Source organism: Biomphalaria glabrata, chromosome 11, assembly GCF_947242115.1.
Source record: "Biomphalaria glabrata chromosome 11, xgBioGlab47.1, whole genome shotgun sequence".
Classification (NCBI taxonomy): Eukaryota; Metazoa; Mollusca; class Gastropoda; family Planorbidae; genus Biomphalaria; species Biomphalaria glabrata.
Window position 1 is genome coordinate 19,695,799 of NC_074721.1, and position 20,438 is coordinate 19,716,236.

The following is a 20,438-nucleotide window of genomic DNA, read 5'->3' on the forward strand; positions in this document are numbered from 1 at the left end:
TGATAGGATCATAGCTCATTGAGAAAGTGATAAGATCATAGCTCATTGAGAAAGTGATAGGATCATAGCTCATTGAGAAAGTGATAGGATCATAGCTCATTGAGAAAGTGATAGGATCATAGCTCATTGAGAAAGTGATAGGATCATAGCGCATTGAGAAAGTGATGATTGAGAAAGCTAAGAGCATGAAATGGCGCTAAACAAAATAAGATTTCTTGTTGTCAGTCTAGTTACAAATAAAATTACACGACTGATCCAAACTAACAGTACTATTCCACTTAATTACACAGTGCCTCAGTGTGGAATGATAGACAGACAGTGCCTCAGTGTGGAATGATAGATAGACAGTGCCTCAGTGTGGAATGATAGATAGACAGTGCCTCAGTGTGGAATGATAGACAGACAGTGCCTCAGTGTGGAATGATAGACAAACAGTGCCTCAGTGTGGAATGACAGACAGACAGTGCCTCAGTGTGGAATGATAGACAGACAGTGCCTCAGTGTGGAATGATAGACAGACAGTGCCTCAGTGTGGAATGATAGACAGACAGTGCCTCAGTGTGGAATGATAGACAGAGAGTGCCTCAGTGTGGAATGATAGATGACAGTGCCTTGGTGTGGAATGATAGACAGACAGTGCCTTGGTGTGGAATGATAGATGACAGTGCCTTGGTGTGGAATGATAGATGACAGTGCCTTGGTGTGGAATGATAGATGACAGTGCCTTGGTGTGGAATGTTAGATGACAGTGCCTTGGTGTGGAATGATAGATGACAGTACCTTGGTGTGGAATGATAGATGACAGTGCCTTGGTGTGGAATGATAGATGACAGTGCCTTGGTGTGGAATGTTAGATGACAGTGCCTTGGTGTGGAATGATAGATGACAGTGCCTTGGTGTGGAATGATAGATGACAGTACCTTGGTGTGGAATGATAGATGACAGTGCCTTGGTGTGGAATGATAGATGACAGTGCCTTGGTGTGGAATGATAGATGACAGTGCCTTGGTGTGGAATGATAGATAGACAGTGCCTTGGTGTGGAATGATAGATGACAGTGCCTTGGTGTGGAATGATAGATGACAGTGCCTTGGTGTGGAATGATAAATGACAGTGCCATGGTGTGGAATGATAGATGACAGTGCCTTGGTGTGGAATGATAGATAGACAGTGCCTTGGTGTGGAATGTGGGCAATTGATAAAAATGCGCTAAACAAAAACAATTGGTAAAATATTTCTAAATGCATAAATGTATTATTTTAGCCTAGATCTATTACAAGTTTAATTACAAGACTGATTCAAACTAAAGTCTATAATGAGTCAACGCACCAGTTTGTAACTTCGATACTGATTTTTTTTTCCTGAAATAAGACCGATCATGGCAGTATCCTTAGCGAATTTAACAAATATAACTGAGTCACGGAAGCTTCTTATGCCATTGGTGTAAAGGGTGTACAGTACTGGACAATGTACACAACCTTGTAAGCCCACGTCCAAAGTACTAAGGATTGATGATTAAGTAAAACAAACAGGGGATGTTGGATAAGGAAATTGAGAACCCTTGCTTGACACTGAAATTGCTCGGTCAGTTGATCCTTAGAAATCTACGAAGTGCACTCGTGTATACGACTTCGGTGCATCGAGATGTTTATCGAAACGCCAGTAGAGCTGGTCCAAAAGCGATAGAATTGTACTCGCAGTTCCCCTGTCTGCTTTGCATGTATTTAGGCTTTTAGAAACTTTTGTTACAAGCACATATTTTTCAAAACATTTCATGTTACTACCACTGGGCGGAAAACTTTTTTTTTTCTAAATAAAACCAGATAGAAAGAAAGAGATAAAAGGGGTAGAGAAATGAACTAAAGAGAAATTAAGACTTATTATTATGCTGTAGCTGTTCTTACCTTTAAGCACTCTAATTGTCAGTGGTGCAGGGATTGTTGGTTTCGTTTGCCGAAACTCGGATCCATCATTATCGTGTGGACATGTTGGTGCTGTGGTCATCGCAGACACATCTCCAGCACAAAGCGCAGAGAGCGACAGAAAATAGAGCAATAAAAGATGATATGGCGCTACATACGCCATGTTCTATCCTTAGAGAAAGGAACGAGACATCGTGTTAAACGTATACGAGGGTCTTAAATCCTATGTTTCATTCCATCATCAGAATTTCATTTGAAAAGTATCTGAAGTCCATAAAATTGAATTTCTAAAAAGTCACATGCCAACTTTCGAAACTAATGAAAGGAAATTAAAAACATTGATCAATGAAACAAAAGTTTTGTATTAGCCTCGCCCATGGCCAATAAGATCGTTCACTGCTACGAACACATACATCATAAGTCAAAGCAATGGATGTTTAACAATTTAAACACATAAAAAGTTGAATATTACAAAGATAGTGAAACAAATACGATATACCAGCTACTCACTGAAGCGAAATGCCGAACTGAAAGATTGAGATGACATAAAAAAATTTTATCGATGCTTTATGAACTCCAATGAACATGTGCACAGATATGTTCCAATTAAATTGCAAACTGAGAGATCCTAATTTAAAGGAGGCAACTGAGGTTCTAATTTAGCATTTTAGAAACAGTTTATTTGGTATAAAACTTATTGGTCAACATGAAGTGTTTCCAAAGTTCGGCTAAAAGTAGAGGAAATATAAATCATGACAACTTTATTTTTCTAGATTATATCTATATTAACCTTTTTAATGTGTTTTTTAAAACATTATTCTTCCAACAGGGGTACACGACATTATGTCGCAACTACTTTAGCTCTGGCCGTTTTGGCCTGGGATGTTCTGACGAAAATTTATAAATCACAAAACTTTTATAGTAAATATTTTTCACAATGCTATTATTTAGTACATTTTGGATACATTCTTCCCCTTCCCCCCCCCCCCCCCCCAAAAAAAAAAAGGTTTTGACTATTTCATGAAAGCCCATTGCGAAGTAAATGATGGTTGCCTGGTACTTTTGTTGATGGTCCTGGTTTGAAACCCTTCCAGCTGCCACACCCCTGTCCTATGGGAGGTTTGGTCCAGGATATAATGAACATTTCTACTAGGTCAAACCTACAAACTATGACAATGACATCCTGCCGACCTTCCCTCTCCCCATAACTTAGAGGGAAGATGTAAGAAATGCACATTAGACATCACATTAGACATCACATTAGACATCACATTAGCCATTCCTCAGTTGTCTTTTTTTTTTTGGGGGGGGGGGAGACAGCATCCATTAAATTTTTTGACACTATTAAAACAGACACACACACACACACATTATAAAGTTAGCAACATAATTATAATCGCATAACAAACTTAATTCTCAAATCTAATGGACCAAAAATTTTTTTATTCTTTACAGAAAAAAATGTTAGAACACAAACACACATACACAACATAGATATGTCTCATTCTTTTCAATCACACAATAAAATGTATTCAAATTATGTGGTTGTAATGTCAGCATCAGAACTTCTTGCTTCGTTTAAACAGTCTTTTTTTATGTTATATTTTGTTTCTTTTCGTAATTTTCCAACAATTTTGTTTTTACATTATTTTCAAACATACACTTTTTTTACATTATTTTCAAACATACACTTTTTTTACATTATTTTCAAACATACACTTTTTTCTTACATAATTTTCAATTATACACTTTATTACATTATTTTCAAACGTACACTTCTTCCTGTACGTCACTCACCCACCAATATGTTTCCTGTTATTTTTACTTGACATTCTCTTTCGTTGCATTCTCTTTCTCTTGGCTGCATTCCGTTCTCCTCAATCTATAAAACAGTCTAGTCCTACCTACAATGGCAATGTCTTTAAAGAGTTAATGTCTAAGAAAAACGCATACAAAGAAATCTTTTTAGAATGATAATCCATTCAACTAAGTATTTTCCCTTGCTCAGCTCACAGGCAAGACTGGCATCTGACCAATAGGGTAAGCTCTAAGCTCTATTCAAACTGGCAATATAAAAAAGTAGATTTGTTTCGTTTGTTAAGTATGTTAACCCTTTCGTTCCGTTCTCCTTCTACTTTATCTAGATATGCGGCTACGCCTAATGAAAATGTATTAAGATCTTCGCGTCTGTTGTTCTGGTTCACTTCGAATAAATGGCGGGTATAATTTGGTCTAACGCTGAAGGGTGAAACGGAAACAGAGCGATTGGGTTCGAGAGTACAGCAGAAGGCAGTTAATATCAATGGAAATAGGGTTTGAGGCTTCGAATAGGGCAGCTGCTACAAATAAAAAAGCGCCTCAGTCTGCGGGGGGGGGGAAGGTGAATCGAAAGCTATTTAAGCCGTTTACGTTTTCCAAACTATGATTCTCTTTACGTCATCTAGGGCTGTAGACAATATTTACGTCATCTAGGGCTGTAGACAATCTTTACGTCATCTAGGGCTGTAGACAATCTTTACGTCATCTAGGGCTGTAGACAATCTTTACGTCATCTAGGGATGTAGACAATCTTTACGTCATCTAGGGCTGTAGACAACCTTTACGTCATCTAGGGCTGTAGACAACCTTTACGTTATCTAGGGCTGTAGACAATCTTTACGTTATCTAGGGCTATAGACAATCTTTACGTTATCTAGGGCTGTAGACAACCTTTACGTCATCTAGGGCTGTAGACAACCTTCACGTCATCTAGGGCTGTAGACAACCTTCACGTCATCTAGGGCTGTAGACAACCTTTACGTCATCTAGGGCTGTAGACAACCTTTACGTCATCTAGGGCTATAGACAATCTTTACGTCATCTAGGGCTGTAGACAACCTTTACGTCATCTAGGGCTGTAGACAATCTTTACGTCATCTAGGGCTGTAGACAACCTTTACGTCATCTAGGGCTGTAGACAATCTTTAATTCATCTGGGGCTATAGGTAAACTTTACGTATTTAAAGCTACTAGTCAACCCACGGCGTAGCATACGCCGTTATTTTGCAGGGCCGGCCTTAAGCCCCTATGTGACCGCAGTGTGCCACGCACTTTCAAAGAACCCGCGCTAATTCTAGGTGTAAATTATTAAAATAAACCATTTTATAACTTATAACATAATTCCCGCAGCTTCCTGATTTACCAGGAGCTTTTGAAATCTCTTGAAATTGCAATATATATGAAAAAGTCATGGAAATCTCCTGAAATTATTAAAAATCTTTTGAAAACTCATACAAATCTCATGAAATATATAAACAAAAATTTTCATTTTGGGGTTTCATTCAATATGGAAAACTCCAATCCTACGCGCGATAAATAAAAACGGCATTAGGCATTACTCGTAATTGTGTAATCTGGTAAAAGAAGCTTCTCGTGCCTCAAACTAATGAAGAATTACTTGAGGTCAACAATTTTCGTAGATAGATTGAAATATTTGGTAATTCTTGCTATTGAGCGTGATCTATGTATGTAATAAAACTTTTAGTATATACTGTATGAATTCAAAACACACAAGGCTCGTAAAGTAGTTATGTACCTAATAAAGAATGAATAAACTGCAAAGACGAAATTTTTTTCTAATACAAATTCTTAAATTTCACTTATTATGCGTATCCTTACCCTAACTTGACCCCGCGAAACCCGTTTTGCATAGGGCCCCACAACGGTTGAGTCCGACCCTGTTATTTTGTGACGGGTGAATACTATTTGTTCTTCCCCCACCCCCTCCGTTTTTTTTTCGTAGGGTAACTCTATCCGTCCGACTTGCAGAAATAAAAGAGTGATCTTTTCTTTACTTCTTCTTCTTGTCCAAACTCTTGAGCCATGAAGAGAATTATATATATAGATAGGCGCTCTTTACGTAAATGTTAAGATGCGTCATATCACGCCCTGTTAAGATGAATCATATAGGTAATCGAAAGCTATAGACGCGCTTTACGTCAACTCAAAAACTAGACGCGCCCTTTACATCCTCTCACGATATTGGCGCCTATTACAGCATCCCAACTGATGAGCGCCCTTTAAGCCTTTTTTTAGTCATTTCAAGTTATAGGTGCCTTTTATGAGATTTCAAGCGATATGCTATTATTATATTCTCCCAAGCTATAGGTACCATTAGGGCAACGTGCGTCTTTTAGTCATCTTAAGGTGCGTAAAGAAACTGAGTAGAAACTAAAAACTAAACTGAGTAGAAACTAAAAACTAAACTGAGTAGAAACTAAAGACAAAACTGAATAGAAACTAAAATCTAAACTGAGTAGAAACTAAAAACTAAACTGAGTAGAAACTAAAAACTAAACTGAGTAGAAACTAAAAACTAAACTGAGTAGAAACTAAAAACTAAACTGAGTAGAAACTAAAAACTAAACTGAGTAGAAACTAAAAACTAGACTGTGTAGAAACTAAAGACAAAACTGAGTAGAAATTAAAAACTAAACTGAGTAGAAACTAAAAACTAAACTGAGTAGAAACTAAAAACTAAACTGTGTAGAAACTAAAAACTAAACTGAGTAGAAACTAAAAACTAAACTGAGTAGAAACTAAAAACTAAACTGAGTAGAAACTAAAAACTAAACTGAGTAGAAACTAAAAACTAAACTGAGTAGAAACTAAAAACTAAACTGAGTAGAAACTAAAAACTAAACTGTGTAAAAACTAAAAACTAAACTGAGTAGAAACTAAAAACTAAACTGAGTAGAAACTAAAAACTAAACTGAGTAGAAACTAAAAACTAAACTGTGTAAAAACTAAAAACTAAACTGTGTAAAAACTAAAAACTAAACTGAGTAGAAACTAAAGACTAAACTGAGTAGAAACTAAAAACTAGACTGAGTAGAAACTAAAGACTAAACTGAGTAGAAACTAAAAACTAGACTGTGTAGAAACTAAAAACTAAACTGAGTAGAAACTAAAAACTAGACTGTGTAGAAACTAAAAACTAAACTGAGTAGAAACTAAAAACTAAACTGAGTAGAAACTAAAAACTAAACTGAGTAGAAACTAAAAACTAAACTGAGTAGAAACTAAAAACTAGACTGTGTAGAAACTAAAAACTAAACTGTGTAGAAACTAAAAACTAAACTGAGTAGAAACTAAAAACTAAACTGAGTAGAAACTAAAAACTAAACTGAGTAGAAACTAAAAACTAAACTGAGTAGAAACTAAAAACTAAACTGAGTAGAAACTAAAAACTAAACTGAGTAGAAACTAAAAACTAAACTGTGTAGAAACTAAAAACTAAACTGAGTAGAAACTAAAAACTAAACTGAGTAGAAACTAAAAACTAAACTGAGTAGAAACTAAAAACTAAACTGAGTAGAAACTAAAAACTCACTTCAAGAGTAAATATATTTAGTTAGGATAATATGAGAAAATAATATTGATAATGATATACTGTCAATATGCATTAAAATATTAATTGATTGAATAATTCTTATTGTTGTATTTCTTTTAAACATTTTATAATAATAATCTACATCAACGAAGTTGCGAATATTATAATTTTGTTTCATATTTGCCTCATAATGACCGACTAACAAACAAGATAATCGATGGTATAATGTACATGTATGCAACGATCCACATACCTACTATTAGTTCAAATGTGTTACTAATTAAAGGACATTATTGAACAGATTACAGCTAGAGGTAAAATAACACGCCCGAAATTAAACAAGCAGAATATAATAAAATCCTTTGTAAAAAAACAAAACAAAACACAAAGCTTATCTAAAAGGATTAATTTCGCACTTACAGCAATATCTTTCTGTAATGTAGAAGTTATTTCCCTTTTGATATTAAAAAAAATATTTACAAATAATTAATTGACCAATTTAGTTGTTTTTTTTAAAATTAATTCATTTCTTGTTAGGTACAATAAATAATTTCAACTTGATCCGAGAATGGGTGTGGGAGAAATAACGTGCACAATTATCTAAGTGGACGAAACTCTAAATATTTAGCGATATATGTGAATAATGATGGATTAATTTTCTTTGTTACTATCAAACAAAAGAATTAATTACAGTAATTAATTTACTAATTGGTTATTCTTTTATTGATTTGTGTTTTGTCTACGCCAATGTATAATGGTGCAAAAATTTAACTTGATCCGAGAATGGTTGTGGGAGAAATAACGTGTGCAGACCTTTACCAGACAGACAGACAAACCGACAGAAGAAGTTGATATAAGCTTTGTAAACAAAACAATAATTCCTTTGTTAATTTGTCAAGCATTATTGTATTCTATATTTTATCCTGAAAGTCTATGTAACTAAAAGCTTGTAAGTAAATTTGACACGACCTAGTGACAAGCTAGTGACCTAGTGACAAGCTAGTGACCTAGTGACAAGCTAGTGACCTAGTGACAAGCTAGTGACCTAGTGACAAGCTAGTGACCTAGTGACAAGATAGTGACCTAGTGACAAGTTAGTGACCTAGTGACAATCAGTCCTTGCTTAGCAGCTACCAAAGAAAACACATATTTTACCATACTGTACATGAGCAATGTGTCAAGATATTGTTTTCTTTATAGAGCACTAGCTGGATATGACACTCAGGCTGCGGGCCTTAGTTAGGCTATTATTGAACTAATGGATTAGATTTAGAACTATTTAAACATGGCGAGTGTTCCTTAACATTTTAAAATATTTGTTTTTTATATTTTGCCACGACAAATGAAAGTAGAGTGTGAAAATGGGTCTAACAGTTTTGTTAAAAAGTTTCGTTCTTTAACAGAGATAAATTTAGTTTTTTATCTTTTTATTTTTAGACCTTTACGGTTGTGGAAGGGACATCAAAGATACACTACGGTCTCCGTTATGAGCCAAGGCACATTTATGCCAAGTTTCGTCAAGATTGGTCAAAGTTTTGATTGTTATGCGGGACAAACATACACACTCTTTACATTGTACTTTATATATAAGATAATCTGTAAACATTGTACTATAACATAAAAAATAGTGTTGGTTACAAATCTACAAACTTACACAATAATAATCAGTTGTTTAATTTTTCAATGTTATTTTAAAGCTTCATTTTTTTCTCAGAGAAACCGGTGCTATTTTTAGTTCATTATTAAACTGACTAAATCAGAAATTCAATTGATTACATTCAGTAACTTTTATGCTAAAGCTATTCTCAGCAAACATATTTTATACTTATTCGTAAACTCATTAAATGTTTAAATTTTTAGGCAAATAAAAGGAATTACGCAAATATCAGTTCTTTAATTTCTAGTTTCAAAGAAGCAAATCAACAAGAGAACGATCAATTTACCAATGACGAAAAAATCATAAATCACCAATGACAAAGAATATAGTACCAATGAAAAAGAATCATAAATCACCAATGACAAGAATCCTAAATCACCAATGACAAAGTATAAAGTCACATCCTCAAGAAAAATCACATAGTTCTATACTGTTAATGCTGAAAAAATGAAATGTCTCACTATTTCTTTCACTAGCACAGTTTAACACAGTTTAGCACAGTTTAGCACAGTTTAACTCTTATAACGGCTAAAAGACGAGGAAACCAATGCAAGAAGATGATCCAAATGTTGATATGAATCGAGTTGTGCAATATCTCTCTCAGCCAATGTCTGGTCGAGTGATAGAATCCAACCCTAAACACAGCAGCTCAAGTAGCTCCTGAACTCTGCCAGACTAGTACCTCCAGGTATGTCAGCTCATCTGGACCTCTCATTTAGGGGCGTAGTCAGAAATTATCCACATTCAAAAACTGTAGAATAAGATTATCTTATCTTTTTATCTTATAAGTTACAGACGTCCCATCAAGTAGAAGATAATGTCTATGTGTTAATCAAGTAGTACATGTTAATTAGAGATTTTCTATGTTATTGGTTTTCCTGCCTGATTCCAGCAACCCGTTCCATGCTCTAATGGTATTTTGAAAGGAGCACTTAGTCGACTTTGTCCTAGCATATAGAATAAGAAAGTGCCTTTATCTTAGTGTCGTTGAGCATTCTATTTGGTCGTGTTTTATTCTGTTTGTATTTGTAATTTATAATTCAGTGTTTTTTTGTATTTTATTGGTAACTTATATTTTAGTCTTCTGTCCTGAAATGTCTCTAAATAAAGGGATTTTAATAATTGTGTTATTCTAGTTAAATTTCAATATTCGTTTGCTATACACCTCTCATGGCTCTGTTTTGCGTCTTTTCAAGATTCCTTCTGAATTTTGTTTCAAGATGAGTTTACATGTGAAACAAAAGGACTATGAAGAGACGTGTAATTGTTACGACTGTAAGAGAAATGTTTAGGCCAAGGAAACCTTCACCCTGCAATCTTATCTTTCAGATTGTCTTTCAAAACAAAACACTACCATAAACTTGTATGCAGTCTAGAAAAATATTACCAAAAAAACTGAGATATTAATAAATGCTCTATATTAAGAGTTTTTAAAATTTTGTATTACTTTTGGTAAATTTTATGACTCAGAAATACTGATTATTATATTCGTTTATTTTTTAAATGAAAACAAGTTGTAACTTAATAGAAAAGAAAAAAAGAAATGTCTTGATCGTTTATTCCCTATACTTCTTGAAACCGTACTCCAGCAATTCATTCGGCGAAGAAATGTTTTAGAATGAAATTATTTGACACAAAACTTCATTGACCTTTTTAAAATATAACTACAATAAATCGAGCCACACGTCAAACCCCTCCCTCCAACCCAGAAAAAAAGAATTATGAACAGATGAAAGAAACAAAATAATTACAAGAAAAAAAAGACAGAAAACAAGAAAAAAAAACAGACAAAAAACTTCATTATACAGCTTAAAGAGCGATTGTTTTTCTCTTAACGAATGAAATTTAGCTTAAAAACAATGAACATTTTTTACCCCGCCCCATTTCCCTCCCCCCCCCCCCCCCCCAGAGAATAAAATCTTGGTTAAGTGAATGCATAAATCTACCACACTTTATAATAGTCCAATGATAGGTCTCCAATCTAGGCTTAGAAGACTATACGCTACATTTCCATGAACATTAATTTATTGAACTCTTAAATGAATGCGGAAATAGCAGAAGACGTCCAAGTTCAAGATCAATATTTGTTTGTTCTCTAACCAAATTTAAATTTCTTTTTTTTTAACGGCCTGACTAGAGTTTTCCCAGTGTCGTTTTTTGAGATAAATGTCCACCTAGCCAGGTTTTTGGAAGTTTCCACGAAGTTACAAATTGAATAAAGGTTTTATACTTTCTGGCTTGTTGGTCAATTAATTTCTAGCTTCTACAATAATTAAGTCTAGTCTTTCCAAGTCACTGATTGTTTTTTAAATAATTAAATTTGAACCTAAAATAATCAACTAATGTCCTTCTTGTGTAAAATAATGGATCAATGATTTCTAAGTTCTAAAATAATTAATACATTTCTAGATTCTAACCTAATTTATTAACTTCTAGCTTCTAACACACACACACACACACAAACAAAAAAAAATGAACATTAAAAAATTCAATGTTTAAAAGACAATACCTCCTTTATACAACTTATAGAGCCATTGTATTGCTCTTAATAAGTAATGAATGATAGATTAACAAATTAATGTGACAGTTTTACCCCTTTCCCGAGTAAGAATCCTAGTTAAGAGAATGTATAGATGTACTAGTATACTACACTTTATACTACACTTTATACTACACTTTATACTACACTCTATACTACACTCTATACTACACTCTATACTATTCCATTGATAGGCCTTTCGATCTAGACTAAGAAGACGATGAGTAAAATTGGATGAAACTCTTGAATCAATGAATCCTTACATTCGGAAATTCATGAATGCGATAGTCTTTTCAAAAATGCAACAGTCCTTTCAAAACCGATGTTGGCTCTAGATCTTGACTTAGTTCTCTAGCCAAATTTAAAATTTTTTTTTTTTTTTACTTTGAAAAATTCTAACCGTCTAGCTAGAGTTTTCCCCGTGTGGCAAACGAGCTAGTAATTCTATTCTTATTGATATACATCAACTGTTAAATTTCTAGGAACATTGCTAGAGCCGTTTTTGAGATTGGTGTCCAGGTTCCATGAAGTTGTGACATGAATGGAGGTATTTGAATAATGGACCAATTCTAATTTTTAAATATAATTTATTAATTTCTAGCACCTAAAATAATTGATTACGTTCTAGTTTGTTAATTGACTTCGACACGACTTTCGTTAAATTTTATAGCAGCTTAGCGTTATTAATAATTCTCTGGAGCTATCGAGTCAGATGAAGGAACCAAACCTGAACTACTGGCCAGAATTGTACAGTCTACAGCAGCACTTTCAAAACTCAAAATAATCTGGACAGACAAAGACATAGCAATCGGCATTAAAATCAGACTGAAGCGCTCCCTGGTCACGGCCACATTTTTTATATGATGCGAATTTTGGATGCTGACTGCAGATCTCCAGAAGAGGATCCTAGCAATGGAGCTAAGATACTACAGAAATATCCTAGGTGTCACCAAGACCGCATCACAACTGATTAGAGATTAGAAATAGGATGAATACAGCCAGTGGAACCCAAGATAACCCACTAACCACTGTCAAAAACGTGAAGTCCAACTCTATGTCCACATCACAAGCTCCTCAGGGCTCGCAAAGACTTTCCTTCAGGGAACAGTACCGGGAAGAAGAAGAGGAGGAAGACAGAGAAAGCGAGGAAAATACAACATCAAACAGACCTGTCAGTGAATAAAACTCTATCCAAGGCAAAGGACAGAGAGACATAGAGAAAGACACTTGACAGATCTGATTAATTATTTATTAATAAATTTCAAACTAAAAGGAAGAAAAATAAAATGTAATAGATATTAGATCCACATGAAATTACTAACAAAACATATAGACAGTTTGTATTTCTGAATTAGATTAGCCCATGCTGAGTATTTGGTGACAGTTTTTTACTCGTCTCGATAGGGAACCAAGGGAACCACTACTTTAGATTTTAGAAAAACAATTTAAACCTTTAAATTAAAAGAATGATCATTTTAGTGAAAAAACTTTGTTGAATTCAGCATCGTGCCCGGGTTTTATGTAGTAACATTTGTTTGTAGCATTCAATATCTTTTTACTGGAATATTTAAGTATAAAAAAGATATAGGCATTTAAAGATGTTCTATTTACTCACATTTTAATAGAATAAACAAGAGAGAGAGACAGACAGACAGACAGACAGCAAACAGAGAAATACGACAAAGATAGAGAGGTCTGCATTGCACAACATATAAGACTTATACATAATGACTAATACATATATAAATGTATACTCCTGTGTAATTACGGCACAACTCACACTCTCAAGTAATACACTAATAAACGACGTGTATTTGAAGTCACTAGTTCTAGCTTTCCCTTTCAATAGTACCATTTTTTAAAGCAAGAAAACTGCGGACACACACATACAAATCTATAATTTATCCAGAAACGAAATAAACTTTAATTCCCTCAACATTCCAAACGAATAGAAGGTAGGAAAAAAAAGGAGGATAATTGAGTGGTGTTATCTCGACATGATTCCACAGAGTTAACTCCCCCTGTACAGGTTCATTCTATTTTCTTTTCTTCCACAGAACGTGAATCAGATTCCCCCAATAAAAAAAAAAGCTGTGTGAATCTGGTTAAAAGAATTGATGAGCAACAATTGTTTACTTTTTGTTCTTCACAGCATCCCCCCCCCAACTCCCTCCTTACCCCTTACATTTTTTTTCAACGTTGCTCATGGCAACCAGGCAATAGGTAGTCTGTTTACAAAACCTCTGTTATTGTTTTCTTAAGGATCAGAGAGTATTTGAAAGTGTTGTACACAGTCGGGGCTATACAAGATTGTTGCTCAAGATAGCGATGAGGCAAACAGGTGTTCACAACTGCTGATTGGAGCTCGGAAAGTGACCTGCCCTTGTCAACCACAGAGCACACAAAATTACAGTTAGAATTAAACAATATGGTATGAATGAATAGTAAAATATATTTAAACCCAATAGGTTAAGGCAAGAACTATTTTTAGAACGGACATAATATATCAGTCCTAAATCTAAATGTGATGCTTGCAAGCTTACTGCTAATGAGTTCAAAATACGCTGAAATTGTTTATCTCATCAAAGGAGATTCATCAGAGATGAGACCCAACTCCTTTTCATAGTTTTGGGTGACACTGTTTCTGTCTGAACTGGTTCCTACTTGTTACAGCTTTTTTTTTTCCTTTAATACTACGACACTATGAACTAGTCTACTAGACAGTGAGGCCGAATACCGAACATACCCTGGGAGCCATACCATTTTAATTTTCTATAGAGTTACTACCGTAAGTAGCATGCCAATGGAATAGGGACACTAGAACGAAGTAATGGATCGTTGCAGACTGATGAGGTTTTCTTTCATTTTAGCAAAACGCAATGAATCTAGTTTCATATGGCACACCCGAAATCTATATTTGTCCACTGTTGGCCAATCCCCCCTTCTCTCTTTGGACGTTTCCACGTTGATCTCGAAAGCGTGTCCAGAACAACTCCCAAAGTTCAGTCGGAAGTATTATGACGATGACATAGCTGTACGTATAAAAGTCAATGTTGACAATTTAGCGACGTCGTTTTTTGTTAATCTTTCTGAAATAAAACAAAAGTTCGGAGAGCCCGGTCTGTGTAAGTAGTCAAAGCAAGTTCTCTGCGCATGACAATAGTAAAGTGTGAATGTAGTCAAAGCAAGTTCTCTGCGCATGACAATAGTAAAGTGTGAATGTAGTCAAAGCAAGTTCTCAGCGCATGACAATAGTAAAGTGTGAATGGTTGTGTAAAAAGTGCCAACACATGTTAACTTTATATCACACTTAGATTAGTGGTTTCAAGATTATAACCTTCTAAATGTAAAACTGGTCTCTGTGCCAGACCAATACCAAGCAAGCTACATCAGTATCAGGCAAGTTGTTTCAGTATCGATTAGTTACTTTAGTATCAGTCAAGCTACTTCAGTGTCAGGCAAGCTTCTTCAGTACCAAGCAATTAGCTTCAGTATCAGGCAAGTCAATTCAGTACCAATCTGTTACTTTAGGATTAGACAAGCTACTAAAGTGTCAGGAAATGTATTTCAGTATCAGACAAGTTACTCAGTACCAAACTATGTGCTTGAATATCAGGCAAGTCACTCATCTTATAAAATACAAATGTTACTTCAAAAAAGAAGATGATTACGTCCTACATCTAGTCATGCATGTTAACCAATGAGCTAAATTCAGCTAAGTCATTGGTTTTCCTGGCTAGCTCAGGCAACCCATTCCATGCTCTAATAGCACTAGGAAAGAAAGAGCATTTGTATAAAAATGTCCTAGCATATGGAACGAGGAATGTGCCTTTATCTTTATGTCAAAGTATTTCATTAGATATCAGGCATCAGGCAAAGTTACTTCAGTATCCTTCAAGTCACTTCAGTAGGCCACCAATCAATTTGCTTCAGTATCATTCAAGTCACTTCAGTAGGCCACCAATCAATTTGCTTCAGTATCATTCAAGTCACTTCAGTAGGCCACCAATCAATTTGCTTCAGTATCATTCAAGTCACTTCAGTAGGCCACAAATCAATATGCTTCAGTATCATTCAAGTCACTTCAGTAGACCACCAATCAATTTGCTTCAGTATCATTCAAGTCACTTCAGTAGACCACCAATCTATTTGCTTCAGTATCATTCAAGTCACTTCAGTAGGCCACCAATCAATTTGCTTCAGTATCATTCAAGTCACTTCAGTAGGCCACCAATCTATTTGCTTCAGTATCATTCAAGTCACTTCAGTAGGCCACCAATCAATTTGCTTCAAAATGTTTGTTTGTAAAATGTTTTACATGTTTCGGATGTTCCTTCAGAGTTGAAGATAGTTTACTTCCTAGTCCAAACCTCCCGCAGGACGACGGGGGATGGGAGCGGGCAGGGTTTGAACCCTCGACCGTCAATAAATCCGAACGACAGTTCAGCGCGCAAACCGCACGACCAGGCAGCCATCCAGTTCATTCAGTATCATTTAAGTCACTTCAATAGGCCACCAATCAATTTGCTTCAGTATCATTCAAGTCACTTCAGTAGGCCACCAATCAATTTGCTTCAGTATCATTTAAGTCACTTCAGTAGGCCACCAATCAATTTGCTTCAGTATCATTCAAGTCACTTCAGAAGCCACCAATCAATTTGCCTCAGTATCATTCAAGTCACTTCAGTAGGCCACCAATCAATTTGTTTCAGTATCCTTCAAGTCACTTCAGTAGGCCACCAATCAATTTGCTTCAGTATCATTCAAGTCACTTCAGTAGGCCACCAATCAATTTGCTTCAGTATCATTCAAGTCACTTCAGTAGGCCACCAATCAATTTGCTTCAGTATCATTCAAGTCACTTCAGTAGGCCACAAATCAATATGCTTCAGTATCATTCAAGTCACTTCAGTAGACCACCAATCAATTTGCTTCAGTATCATTCAAGTCACTTCAGTAGACCACCAATCAATTTGCTTCAGTATCATTCAAGTCACTTCAGTAGGCCACCAATCAATTTGCTTCAGTATCATTCAGGTCACTTCAGTAGGGCACAGATCAATATGCTTCAGTATCATTCAAGTCACTTCAATAGGCCACCAATCAATTTGCTTCAGTATCATTCAAGTCACTTCAATAGGCCACCAATCAATTTGCTTCAGTATCATTCAAGTCACGTCAGTAGGCCACCAATCAATATGCTTCAGTATCATTCAAGTCACTTCAATAGGCCACCAATCAATTTGCTTCAGTATCATTCAAGTCACTTCAGTAGGCCACCAATCAATTTGCCTCAGTATCATTCAAGTCACTTCAGTAGACCACCAATTAATTTGCTTCAGTATCATTCAAGTCACTTCAGTAGGCCACCAATCAATTTGCTTCAGTATCATTCAAGTCACTTCAGTAGGCCACCAATCAATTTGCTTCAGTATCATTCAAGTCACTTCAATAGGCCACCAATCAATTTGCTTCAGTATCTTTCAAGTCACTTCAGTAGGCCACCAATCAATTTACTTCAGTATCAGGCAAGTTACTTAAGCACAACTTGCCAACAAGACTGGTGTAAACAAAAATCGTTCTCAGCTCAGGTAGATTTCACATACTGGTATCTTACTCATAGACCTGACTGAGGAGATGATGGTTTGGGTAAGAGTGTGTGTGTGTGAAGTGGTAAGACTGCAAGAGCCCAAGTTCATCTCCAGTTCAACAGATCACTAACTGAATCAAAACAAACACAATAACTAAGCGGTAAAACAAACAAGAGAGGAAACTTCAACTAAAGCTAAACATAAGGACACAAGAACAAAAAAATGAACGTGTCCGACTAAGGCAAGCTAATATCAGACTATGGCTAGCCAAGTGCCTAACTATACTTACATATAAAGTGTTAGGAACTACATATGGCAAGCTAGTAAAGACATAATGTTAGCTAGTTCCTAGAGTTTCTACACGAGGCAAGCTAGTGGAGACATATTGTTAGCTAGTTCCTATACAAAATAATTAATTACAAATAGTTACAAATTGGTTAATTTGTTAAAATTGATTCTTGTTTTGTCAGGTAAAGGAAAATAATTGTGAAAAATTTCACCTTGTTCCGAGATTGGGTGTCGGAGAAATAAGGTGTCAAAAAAGTTTTACCAGACAGACAGAAGGACAGACAGACAGAGTGAGGTGATATAAACTTTGTAAAAAAAAATATTAAAAAATCGTTTCAACTAACAATTTTTCTTCTTTATATCAATTTTAAAACGGTGCCGTCAACTGCGAACTCTTGTGTCGCTTAATATCTATAGTAACCGTAGGGACAATAGCAAGACCTATAAATATTAGTAGCTATTATTACCATATTACCACTGACCCTAACTTTAAACTTAATCCTAAGACTAACCCTGAACTAATAAAAATATTTTTGCTTTGCAAACATCGACTGTGTTTTTCTAGCCCAGAACCTTGTTCTCATTGCAAAGAGCTCTTTTCTTTCTGTTTTTACCTTGTATCACAAAAGAGTTTCATTTTCGTTGTACTCAAAGAAACTTATCTGAAGCGAACATACGAAGGGTGGGTAGTGAACACTACATTTGACAATCTAATCATTGATAGTTTCTAGTTACATTCTCAACTATCGACCGCCGGCTTACAAACTGTTATGTCTGCAGTGGATGAGGCACATGACAGCTAAGGCTGAGTAGCATGATGAGATACTTCACTCCTTTTCAATCTTCAGACTCGAAACCCTGACCTACATCTAGTTCAATCCTTTGCAGACTTCATAGAGTTGAAATGTTTTGTGCAGATTGCATATAATCCATATATCCTCTTCTATTTATATATTGCAAACAAAGAGAAGTTTATTCAGGTGGATACAGGTGGAAGAGTGAGTGGTGGAGTTGGATGAAGGCTGCCTGTTCATGATGTAATGAAAAAGGAAAAATGTGTGTGTGTATGTGTGTGGTTGGGGTAGGGGGTGGTGATTACAGAACGAGCCTCTACTCTGATAGGAGAAAGATTAGAATGTTTATCTGATGGTAATGATGGTACAGGCTTCGTGATGACAGGAAGGGGGTGAGAGTGTTTTATTATACAATTTATTCTGGTTATATTGACATCAAGGACTATTTTTTTAGGCTTCAGAAACTCATAGAACAGAACAGTCTGCTAAAAACATCACTAGGTACTGACTAAAACACTTAGAACTAGCAGAGAACAGACCAGTCTGCTACAAACATCACTAGGTACTGACTAAACACTTTGAACTAGCAGAGTGCTCTATATCATATTTTCATGAATATTCACCGTTTCTTTCCATTTTATTCTCTCAAAGTTTCAAGTTTCTAATTTAAAATCTCTAGCACTGTCGAAAATTCACATACACACTGATACAGGTTTGACGATTGCTCCCTTAAGGTACGCAACCCTCTTAAACTCCAGGTATTTGCGAATCATTTATCCTCTGCACTAGCCTAGGGCCTTGTGGCTACACGGGTTTGAACTCACCTTTGACACACGTTTGATTGTCGCTCAGTGCTTCATATTCCGTTGAACACGAGCACTTGTTGGATTCACATTGGCTGTTTCCGACAGTCCAACAGTCTTCATTGGACAAGCAGGAATGGAACAGTTTCCCTGTGGAGATTTAAATTTCAAACTTTATTAATGTGCTTAGATCAACTTGTATAATTAGAATTTCTATTTAAAACCAACCAAGAGAATATTGAATTTTCATGCAATAAAAACAATTTTAGTGACCTGCATATAAAATATTAAAGGATTATGAATTAGCCTAAGCATTGCGATACTTTGTTGGTATCGGTTATCTAATATATAAAGTAGAACGTAAGTAGAATGTAAGTATGTATGTATGTATGTATGTATGTATGTATGTATGTATGTATGTATGTATGTATGTATGTATGAATGTATGTATGAATGAATGTATGTATGTATGTATCTAAGAATGTATGTATGTATGTATGTATGTATGAATGTATGTAAATATGTATGTATGTATGTATGTATGTATGAATGTATATATGTATGAATGTATGTATGTATGTATGTATGTATGTATGAATGTATGTATGCATGTATGTATGTATGTATGTATGTATGTATGTATGTATGTATGTATGTATGTATGTATGTATGTATGTATGTATGAATGTATGTATGTATGTATGAATGTATGTATGTATGAATGTATGTATGTATGTATGAATGTATGTATGTATGTATGTATGTATGTATGTATGTATGTATGAATGTATGTATGTTTGAATGTATGTATGTATGTATGTATGTATGTATGTATGTAAATATGTATGTATGTATGTATGTATGTATGTATGTATGAATGTATATATGTATGAATGTATGTATGTATGAATGTATATATGTATGTATGTATGTATGTATGTATGTATGTATGTATGTATGTATGTATGTATGTATGTATGTATGAATGTATGTATGTATGTATGTATGTATGTATGTATGTATGTATGTATGTATGAATGTATGTATGTATATATGTATGAATGTATGTATGTATGTATGTATGTATGAATGTATGAATGTATGAATGTATGAATGTATGTATGTATGTATGTATGTATGAATGTATGTATGTATGTATGTATGTATGTATGTATGTATGTATGTATGAATGTATGAATGTATGTATGTATGAATGTATGAATGTATGAATGTATGTATGTATGTATGAATGTATATATGTATGAATGTATGTATGTAAGAATGTATGTATGTATGTATGTATGTATGTATGTATGTATTTAAAAATGTATATATGCATGTATGAATGTATGAATGTATGAATGTATGTATGTATGAATGTATGTATGTAAGAATGTATGTATGTATGAATGTATGTATGTATGTATCTAAGAATGTATGTATGTATGTATGTATGTATGAATGTATGTAAAT

The 20,438-nt window shown here is 34.8% G+C and overlaps 1 protein-coding gene across 2 annotated transcripts in view; it reads right to left on the reverse strand.

Annotated features, from left to right (window-relative positions):
* LOC106054903 (transmembrane cell adhesion receptor mua-3-like) overlaps positions 1 to 20,438 on the reverse strand; it is a 115,367-nt gene that overhangs the window by 34,166 nt on the left and 60,763 nt on the right. For both annotated transcript variants that reach the window (XM_056045737.1, XM_056045738.1), the window contains exon 10: positions 18,987 to 19,115. In XM_056045737.1, coding sequence (XP_055901712.1) covers positions 18,987 to 19,115 — 129 coding nt within the window. The remainder of the gene's footprint in view (positions 1 to 18,986; positions 19,116 to 20,438) is intronic.